The sequence below is a fragment of the Lonchura striata genome, chromosome 14 (assembly GCF_050655825.1).
Source record: "Lonchura striata isolate lonStrDom1 chromosome 14, ASM5065582v1, whole genome shotgun sequence".
Taxonomy (NCBI): Eukaryota; Metazoa; Chordata; class Aves; order Passeriformes; family Estrildidae; genus Lonchura; species Lonchura striata.
In genome coordinates, this window is record NC_140716.1 from 7,468,134 (window position 1) to 7,487,361 (window position 19,228).

Genomic DNA, 19,228 nt, shown 5'->3' on the forward strand with positions numbered 1-19,228 from the left:
AAATTATGTTTCAACAGTTTTGATGGAAGTGTCTAATGAATCCCAGATTCTGTAGAATGGGCTTTTCCACCAGTGACCTTTACAAGAGGGACTTCGGCAGGAGTAAAATTGCTTTTCTACATACTTGCCATCCAAAATGCTCACACCATCTCATGAACCAAACAGGATTTGCAATCTCACAGTGAAATCAGTACAACATTAAGTCGGTCCTCTACATTTACCCCTGCTACACTACTCTTGTAAGAAATAGATAAGCTCTTGACCAAACGTAAATGCAATGTCAAAGTTCTTAATGTCATTATTAATTTAATAAAATATATAAATAATCAAGCAGTTCAGCAATTTAAAAGCACTTGTGCTTTAAAGAAATTACAGCACAGATGGCACAAAACAAAGAACTCACTCCTGCTCCAATTAAAAGCTAAACTCTGACTCACATAATTGCAAATGGAATCACTCCCAGGTATATTGACAGAAGAAGATCACTTTCAACTTATATAGATTTTTGAAGGGCTTGGTAGAGCTAAGTCATGTATCCAAACTAAGCAGCTGAACTGGAAATGCTGACTATCTTCTTGACATGAAAACACTCTCCTGCATCTTCAGAAGTGCACACAGACTTCAAGACAGGCAATTTCTAGAAATCAAAAAACCTTTTAGTATTTTTATATCTGAGTGAGGCAGAACTTTCTAATGTGAAAACACAGATAAATCTTTATAATGCATTTGATCCACTTGGTTTTAGTGGACATTTGCATGTACTTGCTGGGATTAATAAAACAAACTTTTTTCTATTTAAATATATGTCTCAATCTCTTGTTCACATGCAGAAAAGGAAACACAGCTGGAGAAGCTAGAATCTTACAATGAGGATTAGAGAAAAAAGTGCCAGGCAGTTTGCAGCAATCATAATTCTTTGCTTATAAAATGCAGAACTAAAGCATGCAGTATTATCTATAACATCATGTCACACTTGCCAGGGTTAGTTATAGGCAAAGGCAGTTCCCAAAGCAGCAGATTGCTGAAGGGGGAAGAGGAAAAGGAGGGGGTGAGAAATTGCTCTCACTGCCTACTTTGCCAATAACAAAGCCCTGAGAATCAAGTTAGCCCCTGCTGCTGCAGGAATTCCAGAATATGGGACTGTGGTGGGAACTGTTACTCCCAACTGCAGCAAGCGCTCACATTCACCTTGCCCCAGCAGCTGCTGGGCTCTTCCCTCCAGCTCTCCCTCCCTCCCACTCCAATTGCTTCCCCACATGAGAAAAATTTCAGTTCTACTTTCAGGCCAGAAGGCAGATGTAATGTTTGCCATAAAGAAATACAAATTACAGTTTGAAGGGCATTTGCTACAGTACAACTCTGAATGAAAAAAAGCTAAACTTTTCACTCCATGCATTGTCTTTTTTGTCTAGAAAACATAAGATTTTTGCACTGGCAAAATGGAAAACTGTGCCATGTGTTTGTGGTCTAAAATCATGTTGAACAACATCAAAATGTATGTTCACATGAGGAGGATTTTTAATATATGTTTTTCTTCCCATTGTTTAAAATGTTGAGAAGCTAATTACTAGGAAATATTGAGGCATGAGAAGCTAAATTGGAAACTTAAATCATATACTGATAAAACACAGGAAAATATCTATGGTTTATAATTAGGAGAAATTCCTTTTTCTAGGTCTTGTGGAAAATACTGGATTGACAGTCCTAGTAGTGCATAGGCCCAGTGAACAGCTTCCCCTTAGTATTCCCAGATGTACACTTCAACCCCACCTGGAGTGAAAGGACTGTCTCTTGATGAACATAAGCAGTTTCCATGGTGCATTTTGTCACATGAAATACTCACAGTATTGCCAATGCCCTCAGTGTCAACAGTTCTATATTGAATACAAACAGCCATGGGGAAACTACGTTTTGTAGAGGTGCTTAAATTCTAAGAGCCTGTTATCACTTCTTGTCTGAGGAGGATTTAAACCAGCAGCTCTGAGATGAAGCTATTTTATTGTAACAGCAGTAACTTTTAGTGCAGTTTCTACTACACCACATAGAAGGATAGCCCCTCCCCAGGGAATGTACACTTGAAGCAAAAGAAAACCCAACAAAAGGACACAACAGTGTGACCAAATTAGCCCATGTAAAAAGCACTGGGTATCAGCCATCAAATAACAGTCTTCTGCTACCTGTCCCCCCTATAATTCAAGTTCCTACCTAACACACAATCCTACATTTCTCATGAGACAGATAAGTAATTTCCAATTTTTAACTTGAAGTATTTGCAGGGATACTGTGTTACTTGTTAATGGTAAAGATATGGAGAGGAGATAGTTCTCATAATGATGACAGATGAGGGTCTTGCTTGTGAGAATTTAACCACTCTGCACTCAGAATTGTCAGAGCCTCTTGATTCTACTGTTCAAGCTGAGCTGACACTCTTTTATCTCTAGCATCTCTGTTGTAAGCTCCAGGACACTGAAAATCAAAGCAAAGGAAAATATTAAGTCTTTTGACATGCCTTGCTTTGCAATCTTAATGACTAAGTAGAATACTTAAGCATTTAGTTTGCCTAACTGGAATCTAAACTTCAAGCCCACCAGTGTGCTTCTTAAATATTAACCTGTCAAAATGTTAAAAACCAATCAAAGTTAATGGCAATTAAACTGACTCACATAACTGCACTCTACTAAATAGATCTGTTTGTGAAATAAAATCTTATAAATATCCTAGAATGGGTAAAACACAGAATAAAACCAAGAACATGTTCCAAAAAAAAAACAAAACAATGCAGTAAATGATTTGTGCTACATGGAGTTTTAAATATACCTTTGTTATGTTTGGCTTTACAATAAAGATAAGATAAAGTGTTTTCCCCTTGATTAGATTCAGAGATAGTCTAACCAAGGTTCAAGACACATTTGTAACACAGAAAAATTATTCAAGAATTGTTATCTTTGCATTCAAAGCAGGAAGAGGATTCCACAGTCCTTCTTCCCTGTTACAGGTGATCTGTGCTCCTGTTACAAACTTACCTCTAACTGAAAATAGAACTTACCTCAAGCTCAGCCCTTGATCGTTCAGAAAGGCAGGTGCAGTGTAAACACAGCACACAGCCAGATGCCAAAACCACTCAAACAAGGAGCACCTGGAAAGCAGAGGGCTTTATTTCTTAGTGTCACACTACAGCTCAGTCCGAGAAGTCTTATCTACACCACCCCAAAGAGGTGCAGCAAATTCCAACAGCTGAATCCTAGTTACAGCTCTCAAGAGATATCACTTCCAGTTTAATGTACACAGCTCCAAAGAGAAGCATTTCATAGGGAGCTGGGAACAATGGACGAGAAACTCAACAACTCAGGTGATCTTTACCCGGAAAACTCCTCCCTTTGGCAGACCTCCAGAAGGAACAGGTCATATGTGAGAGGGAGCTTGGCTAAGAGCACTTCCCAGGTGCTTCTGGGAAGGCCTGCTCTAATTCCAGCAAGGGCATCATGGCAATTTAGTGCCCCTTACTCCTATTTCAGCACTTCAGCTTCCCTCCCTCTCCTCCTCCAACAGCTTATGTCTTGCTGGTGTCACTGGAAGCAACAATTTTTGCTGTCTGATAGGGATAAGTTCTCAACATTATCTTGACTGTGTGCAAACTCTCTCACTGTAACACATCCATTGACATTGCCCAGTATAAACTGAAATATGAAGAAGATTAAACCACTGAAGTATAGATACTAATAAGCTTTAATTCCAAATAGGATGGGAATGGCAGGAAAAACTATTCAATGGTCCTTCAGTCTGGATAAAGATGCTAATCCACCCCAGTACTACCTTCTTTCCCACTTGCAGCTCTGCAAACAACATTCTGCTGTATGTAGAAGGTCCAGAGATGCTGCCTTAAATTTAGGCAAAGAATATGGGAAAGGAGAGGGAAAAGCTGACTATTTCAGATTACCTTTTACACAAGCTAGTGCTTAGCACAGTGTAATGCTACTAGACAGCTGCTAATGCCATCTGACAGTCTTCCTCCATTACCTCTTGTTGTGGGTAAATTGCTGTAGGTAAATGCAGCATCCTCCTGGCTGTTTGTCTTGGTCAGGCATGTGATTTGAGGCACAACTGTAGAAGTTCAGTAGTAAATTCACTGTAACCCACCCTTAGACTAGAGGCCTGACCCTGGTGTGTGCCCTTCCCCTAGGCAGGAACAGGGAGGACTCCACTCACCACTGGGAGCTGGGGTTTGCCCCTCCTGGGGAGATCCTGCAGTGCTCTGTGTCCCTGGGCTGCTGCTCCTGGCTCCATCCAGTGCCAGCCCCAGGCTCTGGAGCTGTGATGCATCCAGATGCTCCCGCTGTGATCCTGTAACCATGGCGGCGTTCTCAGGGCCCAGGTTTGCTATTTGCTCTGGGGACAATGCCTGGGAGGAACAAAAGACAGAAAAATTGGTTTAGGCTGTCAATTATAGAAGGCAGGTAAGGAATCAGAAGTCAGCACTGCCTTGCATTTGGAATGAAGAACATTAGCCTTCAACATTGTGTTGCCATAAAAGAGCTCAATAGAGCTTAAAAGAACTCTCTGTATTCATTTACTTCTCTGACCACTCATCTATCTGTCACCTTTCTCTTTGATGCTGGAAGCTGACAGCTTGAGAAGCTTTCTGTGCCAGCACTGTATTGTAGACTTCTACAATATATTGTTGGAGTTTAATTTTCCAGCCATTTATTTTCTGATTTGTTCAAAGACTGATGGTGTTGTGCAACCTCTTGTGTTTCCATTTATTTCCTCTTATATCTGCTCCCAAGCAACCTCACTTGAACCTACATTTGACCTTTGGTTACAGTTAGCAGTAGAGCAATGAGATGAAAAGACCCCATGCTTTAATCTTATTATTTAATTTTCTCTTTAAGATTGAAAATCTTCCCAGTTTGTTCATATTAAATTTAAAAATTAAACATGGCAATCATAGTCTCACAGTAATTATATCATATAGCAATTAAGCAATTTGTAAAGCCTGCATTATTGAGATTTATTTAAGCATTATTTGCTTTAGTTCTAGCTAACATTCTGCAGTCACAAGCATTTTAACCCTCCTACATAACAAGCCTTTTTTCTTGCAATAGTTCTGCATCCAGGTTCTACTTTGGAAAGACAAAATCCCCCTTGCAAGTCAGATGATGCAGCAAACCCTTGCCCATTTTTCCTTGTCTACCAAATGGTGTGCTGGTTTGAACTCAGCAAACTCATGGAAATACCTACAGGTTCAGACATTTTGAATTGAACATCTTCTTAACTCACTTGAAATCCATAATACAATGTAATTTTTCATAAATCAAAACCTGAATAATTTATACAGCTGCAAAATGAGTCCATGAAAAGCCTGTGTAAAAACAAAATCTTCTTTGAATCTTTCAAATATAGGACACTCTTTGGAAAAGAGGTACCCGGTTTTTTTTAATCACTTTTTGTAGCATCATTACTACTCTTACTAATAAAAATGTTTGTTAGAAATTCTACAGGACAATATAGAGCTGTTTTGCAAAGAAATAGTTTCTGTAATGACATTTCAGGCTTATCTGAACTGTCAACAGTACTATGCACAGTTAGTGCTCAAGGAGTTTTTCTAATTTATGGGAGCTGACACAGTTAACTCTCTGTTTAGCTCAACTGTCCATAAGTACATTGCTTGCCTGAGCATCTGAGAGAGACCAGCCCAGGCAGAGTTTTAATCTTCTCACTAAGTCAAAGAAAGTAAGGGGCAATGATCTCAGGATCCCTGTTCTAATTTCTGGTCCACATTCAGTACTGCTTTAATTAGATATAATTCCTTTCTGATCTGTATCTGCCTGCACAATCTGTTTTTCAGAGCTAACTCGGGAGAATGGTGCCAGATTTTAGGTTAATAAAACAGCCCTTGCACAGTCAGCAGACAAATCTGTAGCTATTACAGCATCCTTGCAAATGTTAATAAACAGAAACAAAAATTCAGATCTGACTAAAATGCTGGAAGATACAGTATCCATTTCCTGTTTTGTGATACTTGCTATTTCTTTGGGATGCATTCTGAAGGATGAATAAACTTGTCTAGCATATTTCATAGGCATCACAAATACAGACGATACAGATGAAAATTAATATTCCAGATCCTTGATAGTCTCTCACTTAACAGACCACAGAAGTTTTTTTGCCAAAACCCAAAACCTATAAATCAGTGCTGCAGTTTATTTATACTAGAGTAAAACAAATAGAAATTTAGTAACTTCTTCAGTAATCAAGCTCTTACTTGGAAAATTTCAGGAGGTATATGTCTTATTGCTGATGGCTGGAAATATGGCATCAAGCTTTTATCAAAAGCTTTTAATTCATCCTCATTCAAACCACCTAAAAAACCCACATAATAGAAACAAAACTCAATTAATGTTCTTTTTATTAAATTTATTTTTAAGGTAATATAAACTTTATGCCATTATAAAAGTATATAATAAATTATTTATTCCAGGGTGTTATATAGGGAAATTCTGGCTCTTTCTATGTTTTGTTTCTTTCATTAAATTTCAGCACTACAAATTCTCTGACCTTAGCCATTGAGATGGAATGTACTCTACCCAAATTACTTTATCTTGGAAAAGAAAATTATAAAAGCCTATAAAATCATAAGCAATGTTATTACAGAATGATGCTCATTCAGTCTCTTCTGATCCATGGTTACGGAGCATAATCATACAATGGGAGTGACTTCTTCACCACTTAGGTGGTTATGGTGGGGAATCATTGCCACAAGCACTGAGGATACTAAAAATTATGACAGCTTAATGTGCAGTTGAACAATAACAGGGAAACAAATTCAGGAGCAAAACTGGGAGTGACCTCTAGATCAGGAGATCTCCAAGGCTGTAAGAACTCTTTGGAGAAGTCTCCAAAGAGACTTCTGTTCCTTGTGCCTCTTCCCTGGCCAGCCCATCCTTTCCAGGCAGGATACTTGGGCAGCAGAGCACAGCCTGGTTCACAAAGAGTGATGGATCTGGAACCCTGATTGGTTTTGCCTTTCTTGATTTACCCTTTCCAGCTTACAGGACCCAAGTAACTTCAGGCTGCGCTTTCCAAGGTCAGTTTGACCAGACTGACAGAACCTTACAGAGCATACCACGACTTTTTCTTAGTGCTTCTGAAATTGCTGGATGTCTGTCCCTGCAGGTGACTCCCCTCTGGAAGAAATGCCTTTTGACAGTCTAGAAAAATCCCCAGCTAGGTGAATCCATCTCTTAATAGCTATGCTTCACAACCATCACCATCTGGAGTTGCAGCTTTGTTACCTGCAATAGTACCAATTTCCTGTAAAATAGAGCCATTCCAGCTGGTAGCAGCACCAAACACAGATTCTGTCATCTTCTTAAACTGCCTCAGAACAGGGGTGCTACAAAACAACAGGCCAATTCTTGCAATTGCAGCACTGCAAAGGGCAAAAGGTCATCATTACAAGCTGCATTTACATGGAGTACTAAATAGGCCGGGAATATACTTAGCCTGCTGTAAGAAGACTGTAAAACCAATTTTCAATTTAAAATATATGTGCACAAATTGCATACAAACATTTCACGTTTAAAGCAAAAACCTGTATTTCTTGATGCAATACTTAAATGGTGGGATATAAATGGCAGAGGAAGACTATAAAATAACATGTTTTAAACAACTGCTGCATGCCTTCCGCTTTTCTAAAAGCATTTAAAATGTAAAAAGGTGTCCTTTAGGCTCTGAAAATCTTGATGGAACAAAAAAGGCACAATAAATTTTATCAACAGAGTTACTAATAAATATTTCATTAGATATAAAATACAGTACCTGAATTCAACAGTCCTTATGGATGTGATTTCTGTGGAGTTCAATGCACAGAGAACAGCTCCTAATCCAACTAAATCAAAACTTTTTAATGTGCTGATGGTCTGGCCAGAGTCATCTAGAAAACTTTGCAAAATAGCTCTCGCCTGCAATAGAGGTAAGATAGTATGCATGAACAGGGTAAATATAATTGAAGGGTTTGTTACTAGATGCTTAAAATCTTACCAGAAGCTATGGAGCATAAATATCTATCCTGAGCCTCCCCAGTGTATGGCCATGGCCTTCAGGAGGAGCACTGTCACCACCTACATGTGACACTAAAACAGGGCACTGTTACCCACCACTTGCTAAATGCAAATGGTGTAAAAACACTCTGTACATCTTCTGCCAGGTCACAAGGAAAGCCTTCACCAGAAGAAATGGTGCTGGATTTACTCACAGAATCAGTTGAATTGCTACAGGAAAGCATAAAAAACTTAGGGGATCAACATGTAATTTTATTATGTTTAATACTCAGGATGACTTGCCTCATTTAAGTGCCATATATGAGTGGTGACCTGTGTCAAGGATTCATTTTCAGATATGAATGGGATATTGGTACCAAAGTGCCTTTGCAAACCAATTTAGGATGGTGCTCATTTTAAACTAACCCTTTAAAAACTGAGCCCATCTCAAGCATGTCACCAAGGAATCCTCCAAAGCCAGTGAAAGAAACAATCATCTTTCAAGATTTCCTAAACTATCCACAATGCTGAGCTTCAAATAACTAGCTTAACTAGCTGCCAAAGTTTTAAGACAACTGAAATTCAGCAGGGTTAATCTCTTTTAACTAACTCCTCTTACTGATAGCAGGAAACCTCAAAAGCAAACTGGCTCTGTATAAAATCTTCCCATGTGCCCTTCAGAACATTAATCTATTAAACAGATTTGTGATATTCTGCCAAAACTGCCACCATGCCAGCATCTGTGGAGCAACAGAGCCCTAATGGTATGGGCTACCAAGTCAGAAATATGCTGCCAATTGCATATATAAATAAAAGTTTTTAACTCTTATTATGAAAGTCCCATTGACATAACTAGAAGTTATTCAAGGAAAGAAACATGAGAGGAGTGTATCTGCTAATAAAGGGCTTCTAGGGCAATGGATGCTGGGGCACACTACCTATTCTGTGATTGTCCTTAGGAAGGACCAGCACTCCTAGCAGGAGTGTCTATCTCAGGGACAGAAATGTGAGAGGAGCTGCTGACCTCTTTCCACTGCTTCGGGGACAAGTGCTAAAGAACACACTCATCTCCACCCCAATTACCAGTGATTGGTGCTGTCTTGGCCTCCTCCCCAGGGAAGCCCCAGCCAGGCAGACACCAGTGCTGGCCATTTTCACTGGACTCACAGCTGCAGAAAAGCAGCAGGGAGTAGTGTGGGTCTCTGGATCTGTTTTCTAGACAATTCCAGGACTTGAGTCCCAAAGGGCATGAATCCAGAGCCTTTCAGCAGGAGTACATTCAGTAACTCACTCACTCACCTGGGTAAAAGTCCACCCTGTTTGCTGACTAAGAACAGAAACTGTGTCGATGGAGTGCAGGTCCAGCTCTGTGATTTCCTGTTCAGTGAGTGCCAGAGCAATGCGGCCCAGGGAGATGATTTGGTAACTTCTCCAGTCTGGCAGCAAACCCCAGACCTTTAGATGAGAGTCATTAATATCTGTTGGATTATTATGACTCTTCCTCTATATTCATCATTCTCAAACCTCTTGGTTCAAAAGTCCTAAAACCTGAATATTCCTCTTTGCACACAAAAGGCAGAGCTTAGGTACTGTAAAGGTTTTTGAGGTTCTACATCAATAATTATTAGCTATTGTAAAGGTTTTTGAGGTTCTACACTAATAATGATTAGTTCATCTAAAAATGCTGCAATTTTTACTGCTTGGACTTGTGGATGAGTCAGAATAGGAACTGCTGGAAGTGTGGCTGTAGGAGCAAAACCACTAAGAACAATAAAAATGGGAATCTATGCCTAGATCCACACTGTTATACTGCCAAGAAAGCAGCACCTGCACTACCCAGGCTTCTACCCAGATGCAATGGCTCCAGGGGACTGACTTTAAGTTCCTTTTGTGATCAGCCACCCTAACTCAGTCACTGACAAGGAAAGACAAAGTAGAGAATCAAGAAATACAAAGAACCAGTTCCTAAAGTTCTGATTTCTAGATTGTGTTCATACAACGTTAAAATTAAAAATATTTCAAAAGCGCTTGTACAGATACAGTTAAATTTGTTAAAGTTTTGTAAAAAATCCAAAGAAATAAGCAGAGGCTCTTCTAAACCAGTACAAATGTATTTAAACTGACGACTTCCCCTGCTTTTAACTTTGTTCATGTAAAGTGACAGTGATTGAAAAGCTGTCGCCGAGCAGCCCAAAGGAAATTTTGGTATCAGAAAAAGTTCTGCCTGAGTAAAGAATAATACAAGTCCATCAAGAGCTGAATTTTCAGAGGCCAGAACTGTCAATTACATTTCCTTGACAATGGTAGAAGACTGTAGACAGTGGTCAGTATCTCCCCAGATGTGGCCAATTGCCTTACAGAAAAAGACACTGGATTTTGGCTGGAGGAAGTGACTTAAACAAGACAGGCACACATTTTAAAAAAAGCTTGCTTTAAAGCTCTCAAGTACTTCAGCAACTCTGCTTTGTGTCAGTGAATACATGACAGGTTTCCAGTACAACATCATGCTGCTACTCTACCTAGAAAATTAAAACTAAAAGCCCAGGGCTGGGCTACTATCTGAGTAAAAAATATTTATTCCATTTTTAAAGTTTTGTTCAAAAAGCTAAAAAAGACAAAGCTAGTGGGGACTTGCTGAAGAGCATCACTGCAGTTGCCTACTAAATAGTGTTTGCACCATCAGATAGACATGGAGCTCTACAATCTCCAGAAAATATAAAAGTACAGCTCAGGAAGCTGGATCTCTGAAATTAAGTACTCCTTACACAGAGCTGCAGGCTCTGTGCTGTGCACATCCAGCACAGAGCAGGCTCAGCTGCCAGGCTGCTTTTCCCAGCTATGACCCTCAGGTTAAGGATTTGTTTAAGAGATGCATTGCTGGACTTGTACCTCCCAACTGAGCTTCCACCAGATCTTTTATGTTGGTTTTACAGTGTCATAAAGGGTCTAAGTCTGGGAAATTTCAATCTTTTCCAAAGCAAATAGATAGTAAAAAGCATTAGCCCAATTTAAAGCTTTTAATTCTCTAGCTTAAGAGATACATGAAACACAGGCAGGCAAAAATGCCAAGTGTCTGTTTCCCGATCTAGGCCATAAACTACAGAATTTGAAATACTTCATAAATTGTATTATCTGACAGGGCTGGCTGAAATCTCAGGCAGAATGATATAAATAACACAACACATGAAACTGAAACACTCCTTTGTCCTCATTCACCTAGAACTACAGATCCATACAGCTGTCAGTGCTGCAGAGCTGGGAGACCTTCCACTTACAAGTGAGCTAAGCTTCTTACTTTCATTAAGATACAATCTGATAACTAGACTTTTTGAATTAGTTTGGAACAATGAGTAGTTCAGGCTTAATGAAACCTTTAATCAACGATGTTAATAACATAACAGCATCTATGCACATAATTTCAAAGAGCTTTGCCTGTCCTGTCTCATTTCTCATGCTTCATGCTCAGTGTAACACCACATTGCATTTTGAAATTAATATACAGGAAGTCAGTCTTTGTCTAGCAGAAATCTGTACAAACACTCACAGACAGAATATACTGCCATTCAGTGCACTACAGATCTGAGAGTCTTTGAATATAGCTAGAAATGTGAATGGATCAACCTTGTTAGCAATTTCCCTACAACTGATATCACTCTGTAAGTACACCAACATATTGCACTGCTGTAAAGAATAGTAGCTTTCACTATGTCAGGGGAGCACTGCTTTTATTTTCTTCTAGGATTACATTTCTTCCCCTTTTCCTACCCACCCGTGTCCATGCTGACAGAGGGAAGGTGACTCGGGAAGAATACATTTGCTGCAGTTGTCCTCCTACAACAAGGCAGCAGAGACACAACTGCAGAGTCACCATCTGTTTTCAGAAATCTGTGCAGTGCCACCTCTCTTCAAGTACCTGCAGTTCCACTGTTTTAAAAGCTGAGCTTTACTGCTAAAAATTGCACAGTTGGCCTTATTTACCCCAAATCCATGGTCAGCTCCACTACTGACTGCAGCTGCTGGTTTAAGGAGATGCTGCCCAGGCCCATGGTGCCTCTGCTCCTGCTTTCCTCCAGAGGTCACAGCCCTCAGGTCTCCAAGCCTCTTGCACTCTGTACTACTTGCAGCCAACTGCAACTTGTACATGCTTCCCAACCTCATTCTGTCAGAATGATCTGATGGAACCTAAAAAGGACTTTTACATGTTGGATCATTTTGACAGAAGGGAATTACAGAGCAACCATGCAGAGATGGAAGCAGAGAACAGATAACCTCCAGCAGATGCTGCTGACAGGAAGCTGAAGCCAGGTTGGGGCAGTAGCCTCTTTACCTCTGAGTTTTCTGCAACCAGAATAATTTGTCTTACTGCACCCTAAGGCTTTTTCTTGCTGAATTAAAAGTATGTTTGGGAATTTGCCTGTTCCCTCACAGTGCAGGCAACCACAAAGCAGCAAGAGGCCACCCCAGGGAGAAATGCAATGGCCACAGCAGGGATGGAGCAAAGCCTGACTTCTCTGCCAGCCCACTCTGTCTCAGGCAGGGCTGCTCAGAGCTCTGTTGATACCCCAGACCCAGGCAGAGTGCTGGCCTGCCCCCAGCACAGTCCTCTGTCCAACTGTGCTCCTGGTAAAGACAAAATGTAGGTGGGACTTTTCCTCCCTAAAATTTCCCACTGATGGATCTGTCCCTGCCCGTGAGAAGGTGGAAAAAGGAGCTTTATTCAGCCAATAACTGCCTATCAGTCAGTTTGGGTTCACCCCACTGTAAGCTATATTTAGCATCCACACAGACAGTTTAACATGCCAAGCTTAATTCTCAGCAGGGCAATCAACAGCCCCTAGTACTGCTTGCTGATTTTACATTTATGAAAGGAAAGTGAGAAGCAAGCAGAAAAGTAATTCAAAAGTAAAACCACTTCACTTTTCCAGCTGCCAATAGCTCAGAACTACTTGCCTGTTGACTCTAAAGCAAGGGCAATAGTCTTCTATCACCACTTCACATTATTTTTCCAATAAACCATAGATATTCTTGTGGCTGTAGTGACATTGACATAGCACAGTTATTTTAGAACTGCATAGTTCAATAACACCAAATCAAATTACAGATTTAATTTTCCTTCACAGACAGGACAGTTACCTGCTTGGCTTTTTCCTTCAAGGCAGTCAGTTGGGAGCTGTTAAAACCTGAGACACCCCCAAGAAGTTCCACATTTTTGTCAAAAGTCCCTGGATCCATGCATTTCAGTTCCTGAACTGACCAAAAGATATTTGCTTCTCCTAATTTAATGATTTCATTTGAAGAAGGAGTTCTGGTTCTCAGGCAATCTGAAAAAGGTCAAATAGCAAGAGTTTTCATTGAAGAGACAACAAAATAAATCAAAGCAATATTGATATTTAAGAGAGTAACAGACTATGAACATTTACTGCTGCTGATGTAATATTGTAACTGAAGAATTAAAAAATATTTATATTATTAATGTTCTGGATATAAAACTACCAGTATTTTGCAAGTTTCTTTCAAGTCTAATTCTCTAAAGGCATCAAAACCCAGGCAAGGGCTTGTTCTGAGTTTAAGCCACCATTTGCCGGGAGCCTTGATTCAACAGGAGTGAAATACAAATGTTTGGGATGACCCTGGTGGAAATTCACCCAAAAGAGCTTCAGCTGAATAAACATCACATTCAAACAGTGGATCCAACTCAACATGAACATAACAGACATGAGAGGTCCTTGCACTCTGAAATGCCTGATAGAGATATATGTCTTGTAAGACTTGCCTGACATTTAAACAAGGTGAAGACAGAAGCTGGATGTGTCAGAGAAGCATGGTGCTTTATCGTTATGTCAAGCCTGTTGTTAAAATGTCAGGATCTCGAGAGGACTGTACACTTACCATAGCAATGTTTGGACAGACAAACTGCCTTTAAAAATCTTATTTACAGTCAGGTTCCAGGCCTATGCATTATCAAACCAGACAGTTTCCATAGTGTGTTTTAACAAATCCTAGTCTTTGTTGACATAATCTACCTCTATTGTTGATGGAAAGCAGAAATAAGAATCCTAATGTGGTTGTTTACTGCTCCCTCTCCTGTCACTAATTTAGAGAAACCTTATTAAATAATTATCTAGACCAAATAATCCCTACATGTCTTTGGATATGGTCATTACCAGTAAAAAGCATGAATTTCACAGATGTTGTGCCTCAGCTAATCTCCCCCAGATAAATAAATTAGAGCGAGGATGTACAAAGTAGATTTGTACTTTAAAAGGAGGCAGAGGAGGGATTTATTTGCATCAAAGGAAGCTGCAGTAGTGGGTAGAACACTGAAAAGATTGAATCTGTTGAGCAAATGAAAATGCTGCTCAGCTTCCACTGTACCAGCTGATCTTCTGCTCTCCCTTTACCTCCCTCTTGTGAAGCTGCATTGTTTTCCTTTCCCTTGCTGCAGAAGGTCAGCTTTTCTCATGTAAATACTGCTCATCCAGACACAATGCAGCTCCCTTCCCCAAGTCATGAAAACCTAAGACTAGGTGTTCTTGAAAAAAAACATTGATTTTATAATTTTTAACACACAAGATACACTGATGCAATTAAAGAGGGAAATACTAATTAGGTTTTTGACCTGGTGCCACTTTGTTGTTCCTTTTGCTATAGATTTAGTTTGATGAAAAACATATATATACACATTATAACGTCTCCGTGCTTGTGGTGAGAAACCTGAATTCTTTCTCCAGCACTGCCACTGCCCTCTGGTAGCATCTCAGACACACAGTTCCCTAGTTTTGCTTTTCATGTTCCATCTTGCCTTAAGCACCTTAAAACCTTTGCTTTTAATCTTGATATAGATATAGGTGCAAGAACTCTGTAACTGGTAATTGCTACTGTTATTAAAATTAGCTCACAACTGGTCTGTGAGAAATGCAAAATAGCATTGGTGGCATGAAAAGCATCAACGTTATTCTGGAGTAATTTTCATAATACCAATTTTTTTAGTGATTTACAAATCAGTAATTAAATTTCATTCCTTACTGAAACCATTGTGTGAGTTGTATGGAGCTGATGAGATTATGTTTGATAACAGAAGTTCAATACCATGTTTGGGCTGCAGAAGCATTTCCTTCAACAAACAATGCTTCAACTTCTCATCTCCAAGATTTCCCCCAGTTGAGCTCATGGACCCCAAGTGGAGACTGAGGAGCCTCCATGGCCTTGGAACCAAGTTATCCTTTGACAAAGACCCTCAGCTTCACTGGCATTGGTCTTGCAATGCAGATGAGAGAGCTCTGCAACTGCACTGGACATGAGCTGGGCTGATTAGAGAAGTCTTTGGGATTCATGTAGATCCAGAGGCTTAAAAAAAAAACCACTTAGGGACACAAGCATACTGAAATACCTGTTGCTGAACCTTCAGTCCTATGGCCCATGTCTAAAGAAATATGACTTATGATCGGCTGATTTACTTGTTGAAGGAAGAGTGAATTTCAGGCATACAGGTGAACTAACCCCCTGCTATTTCACCAGCTGAGTCATGCTTTTTTTAGAGCCTGATGATTGTGTAATGACTTCTCCGATCAACTGAGGTTATGTTTTGTTTCAAGCTATGAAAAACACAACTCTCAGAACTGCCTCCACCTCTCTCTGCCTATGAATACAGCACTGTAAGAGGCAAATTCATGCCCAGAGACACACAGACATCATTCAGAGTTCCTGCCATACAAGCAGATGGATTTCCAGGGTGGCTCAGGGCTTGCTGAGAGCTTGAACCTCTATTCTGCCAGGCAGAGAACCAAGGGGGAGATTTTCAAAGACAAAGGCAGGCAAGATTAAATTCCTTGAATATCTTTGGGTCTAAATTCCCATTGGTGCTTTTCAAAAGCTTCCCCCACAGCAGGATTGTTTTCCATGGCATAGGATGGCACAGCTTACAAATTCTGCCTGGGTGAATTTCAGAGAAAGAATAGTTGTTATTATAATAATAGAATATAGTCAGAGTATCTATCTTATATAAAGAAAATAATCCATTTGTCACCAGAGATTCTAATAGATTAGTTTGGTTGCTAGCTAAAATACCTCTTAGATGATTACAAACTTTGTCCATTTGGACAGAAAAAACACAGTGCCACTACTGTCAGATTTAAGAACAGATCAGTCACCATATGCTCATGTCTGGCAAAGGATTAAGTATGTGCAATCTTTTGGCTCAATGGTAACTTGTCACCTTCACAGGTTTTTAATTCAAGGGGTTTCAATTAGATTACAAAGTAAAGATAAAAAAAAATTAAATTAAAAAAACCCTCTAATTCAAATAATTCATCTTTTTCCTTTGTGCACTCAGGATTCCAGGAAACGCTTAATTACGCAATCTTGTAATGAAAGTTTCAGCAATTAGTGCATTATACAACTCTGATGAGCAGCAGAATGAAGACTCTCACTGTTTTAGCCTGAAAGCCTGTAAGTTTATGAACTCAATACTTCACTTTTATCATTCAGCTTCTCAGAAGGCATTTGATGACAAAGTGAGACAAAGTCTGTTTGAATAGCACCATCTCAGCCCCAAATGGCAGCACTTTGAAGAGACCCCCGGTGCAATACTGACCAGCTCTGCTGAGAGACAGGCGGGCGCTGCCAGTGCCATTAGAGACTGACTCGAACACAGCTGACAGAAGCTCTTCAGCTGAAGAAACTGGTCCAATTGTCTTTGCTATTTGTAAAATGATATCTGGGAACTTCAAAAGGAAAGAAAGAATAAATAAGGCTTCTCTCCCTTTTAAAACAAATCAATTTGTGGAGAAAGACTTGTGCAGACCTTAGCAAAGCAGGGGTAACTAACAGTTCAGTCTCGTCCCATGGTGCAGATGTTTCAGAAAAGAGTAATTGGCTGCTACTGAAAGGTCACTGGCATACATTTGAGGGGGAAAAAATTAGAAACAAAGCAAATTCTGAGTGATTCTCCCACCTGTATGCCCTCCCAGCTTCTGGCAACACCTGAGCACTGGCTGATTGGTGTCTGTGTCCAGCCCCTCCTGGAGCAATGAGTGCCACAATTTTAATTCGGTCTTCATTTCACTTGTCTTAAATTTGCCAGATAAGTATGTGAATTGAGGATAGGGACCCAATTAAATGATGAGAAATAACTTTGACCTGTTTGCCTTCTTTAGGCTTTTCTGACCTCTCTCCTCCACCCTGCTAGACACCTTCCTTTCCTTTGATGAGTCCTATTCTATCTGGTCAATTATAAGCACTATCTCCAGTGGAAAAGCTGCTGACTGTGTTCACATATTTCTGCTGAAGAATGAATCCCTCACTTCAGTATAGTTTACTCCTATGCATAAAAAAATTAAGATTATATTAACTAAAGAGGGCAAGGAAATTACAAAGTGCAATGCTGAGGAAATCAGATATTGTTACTTGTGTTATGCTGGCCCCAGGGCAAAGGGCCACATGAGTAAATGCTAATTTGATCAGTATGACCCCATTAATAAAAGGATAAGAAACACAACTTTTATGGTTGGAAAGCAGAAGGATAGAGAAAAGAGCACTGCAAGGTGTAAAGTACTAAAAATGAGTCTGCATCACTATAAATGCCCCTTTTTCCCTATGTGACAATGTACAATTGTCATTGTACACATGCAAGTCATTGTTTATAGTAACATTACTCTCAAGAAGAAATCTCTTTGATGGAGTCAAGAATATATGAAACATTAACACAGGATTCCTTGACAAAATAATTATTTACCTAGTTCAGCATTCAGGTTAGTTAATTTAGACTGCATTATGATATTCACAAATCCAAGTTCCAAAATATATGGTACAAATTTAATTTTTTTAATAAAAGCATACCTTTTCAGCAAGGATGTTTAATTCCTCTCTTGACAACATAACTATGAATGGTCCAACATCTAATGTTGTTTCTGCTGTCCAGTTATTTGAGGAGCTGAAAAAATATTTTGAAAAATTATATTATTAAAGAACATTACAAAAAAATACTAAAATTTCAGTGTTTTTATAATACTTTCTCATACAGGAAACACAATTCTATGCTAATGTGATGATTCATTGTTATAAGCATCAGATTGCATTTTCTCATCTCTCTGGGCATAGGGCACTAGTGGAACTCACAATATAATCAGAAAAACCCTTCAAATATGGTGGTGATGGAGCTCTCCCTCAATAGTCAAGTGTTCTTAGTGTTACAGTGTTTGAACTAGGAGAAATAATTCTTTCTTTGAAAGAAATTTTACCATTTTCTGTCAGTTCATATTGCAATAGCATTCTGAAAATTGGTTATCAAAAGAGAAGTAGAAACATCATCCAAATCTGACAAATGTCAGTCAACCCATTTGGTGGGTGAATTAATAATGTACTTAGATAAGTTATTTTCAGCCTGACAGAGCCTATAGAAGAGTGTAGTAACAAATATGTTACTAGCTCATGTCCCCACAAACAATTTTATTTGCTTTGTTGCTCCACTATGAGGATGTTTAAATATCTTCAAAATTAAACTATAAAAAATAATGTAAAATCTTATTTAGCACAGTGAGCATGATTCAATAAAACTGATTTGTATCAAGATCAATGCAGGGATGGGATCTGCTGGAACATACAGCTATCCTATCACAGAAAAATGCTGACTAGCTGGCAGCTGAACAACATCTAACGTGATCAGGTGGATCAAGTGACTGACTTCAGGGTGAAGGAGTGGTTAGAAACTGTGCAACCAGTCTCCCTTTTCCAATGCAAGATACTTCCAAAGAACAATGTAAAACAGAAACCGTATATTCTTGCCAGATAGAGGATGGCTTTGTTCTTAGCATGACTGATACCAGTGAGGTTCCATTCGCCCTCCAAATCTGAGTCCTTAGTGACAACCAACACAATGCCCACTCTGCTGCTGCAAATGCTTGAACTTAACATCCCTCTGCTTCTTCTCTGCTGTCTCCTATTACCACAGCTGCTTGCAGACTTATTTACTTGTCTTCTCACACCAGCACACCAAGTACCCCACTTCCATTCTCCCATTCTTTGCGTTCCTGCACCATTCTCTGTTCATAACTCCCTTCTCTTGCCAGGCCAGTGAGTCTATTTGCCTGTCATCCCCTAAACATTACACTTTCCCTCCTTTTCCTCTGGGACTTAAGTCATACAGGGTGTCCTTGGGGTTGTATTTTGTTCCACAGTTATCACATTACACA

At 39.6% G+C, this 19,228-nt stretch overlaps 1 protein-coding gene across 6 annotated transcripts in view; it reads right to left on the reverse strand.

Annotated features, from left to right (window-relative positions):
• Positions 1–1,979: 1,979 nt before the first annotated feature.
• OTOA (otoancorin) overlaps positions 1,980–19,228 on the reverse strand; it is a 37,754-nt gene continuing 20,505 nt past the window's right edge. For 3 of the 6 annotated variants that reach the window (XM_085592265.1, XM_085592264.1, XM_085592263.1), the window contains 10 exons: positions 17,877–17,970; positions 16,633–16,762; positions 13,173–13,360; positions 9,339–9,494; positions 7,819–7,961; positions 7,293–7,429; positions 6,263–6,360; positions 4,207–4,399; positions 3,047–3,136; positions 1,980–2,466 (listed from right to left, as the gene is read on the reverse strand). In XM_085592265.1, the coding sequence (XP_085448391.1) occupies positions 3,069–3,136; positions 4,207–4,399; positions 6,263–6,360; positions 7,293–7,429; positions 7,819–7,961; positions 9,339–9,494; positions 13,173–13,360; positions 16,633–16,762; positions 17,877–17,970 (1,207 nt within the window). In that variant the 3' untranslated portion in view covers positions 1,980–2,466; positions 3,047–3,068. Of the gene's footprint in view, positions 2,467–3,046; positions 3,137–4,206; positions 4,400–6,262; positions 6,361–7,292; positions 7,430–7,818; positions 7,962–9,338; positions 9,495–13,172; positions 13,361–16,632; positions 16,763–17,876; positions 17,971–19,228 lie in introns of those variants that run through there. The other 3 variants (XM_085592267.1, XM_085592266.1, XM_085592268.1) reach the window with 2 other exon arrangements.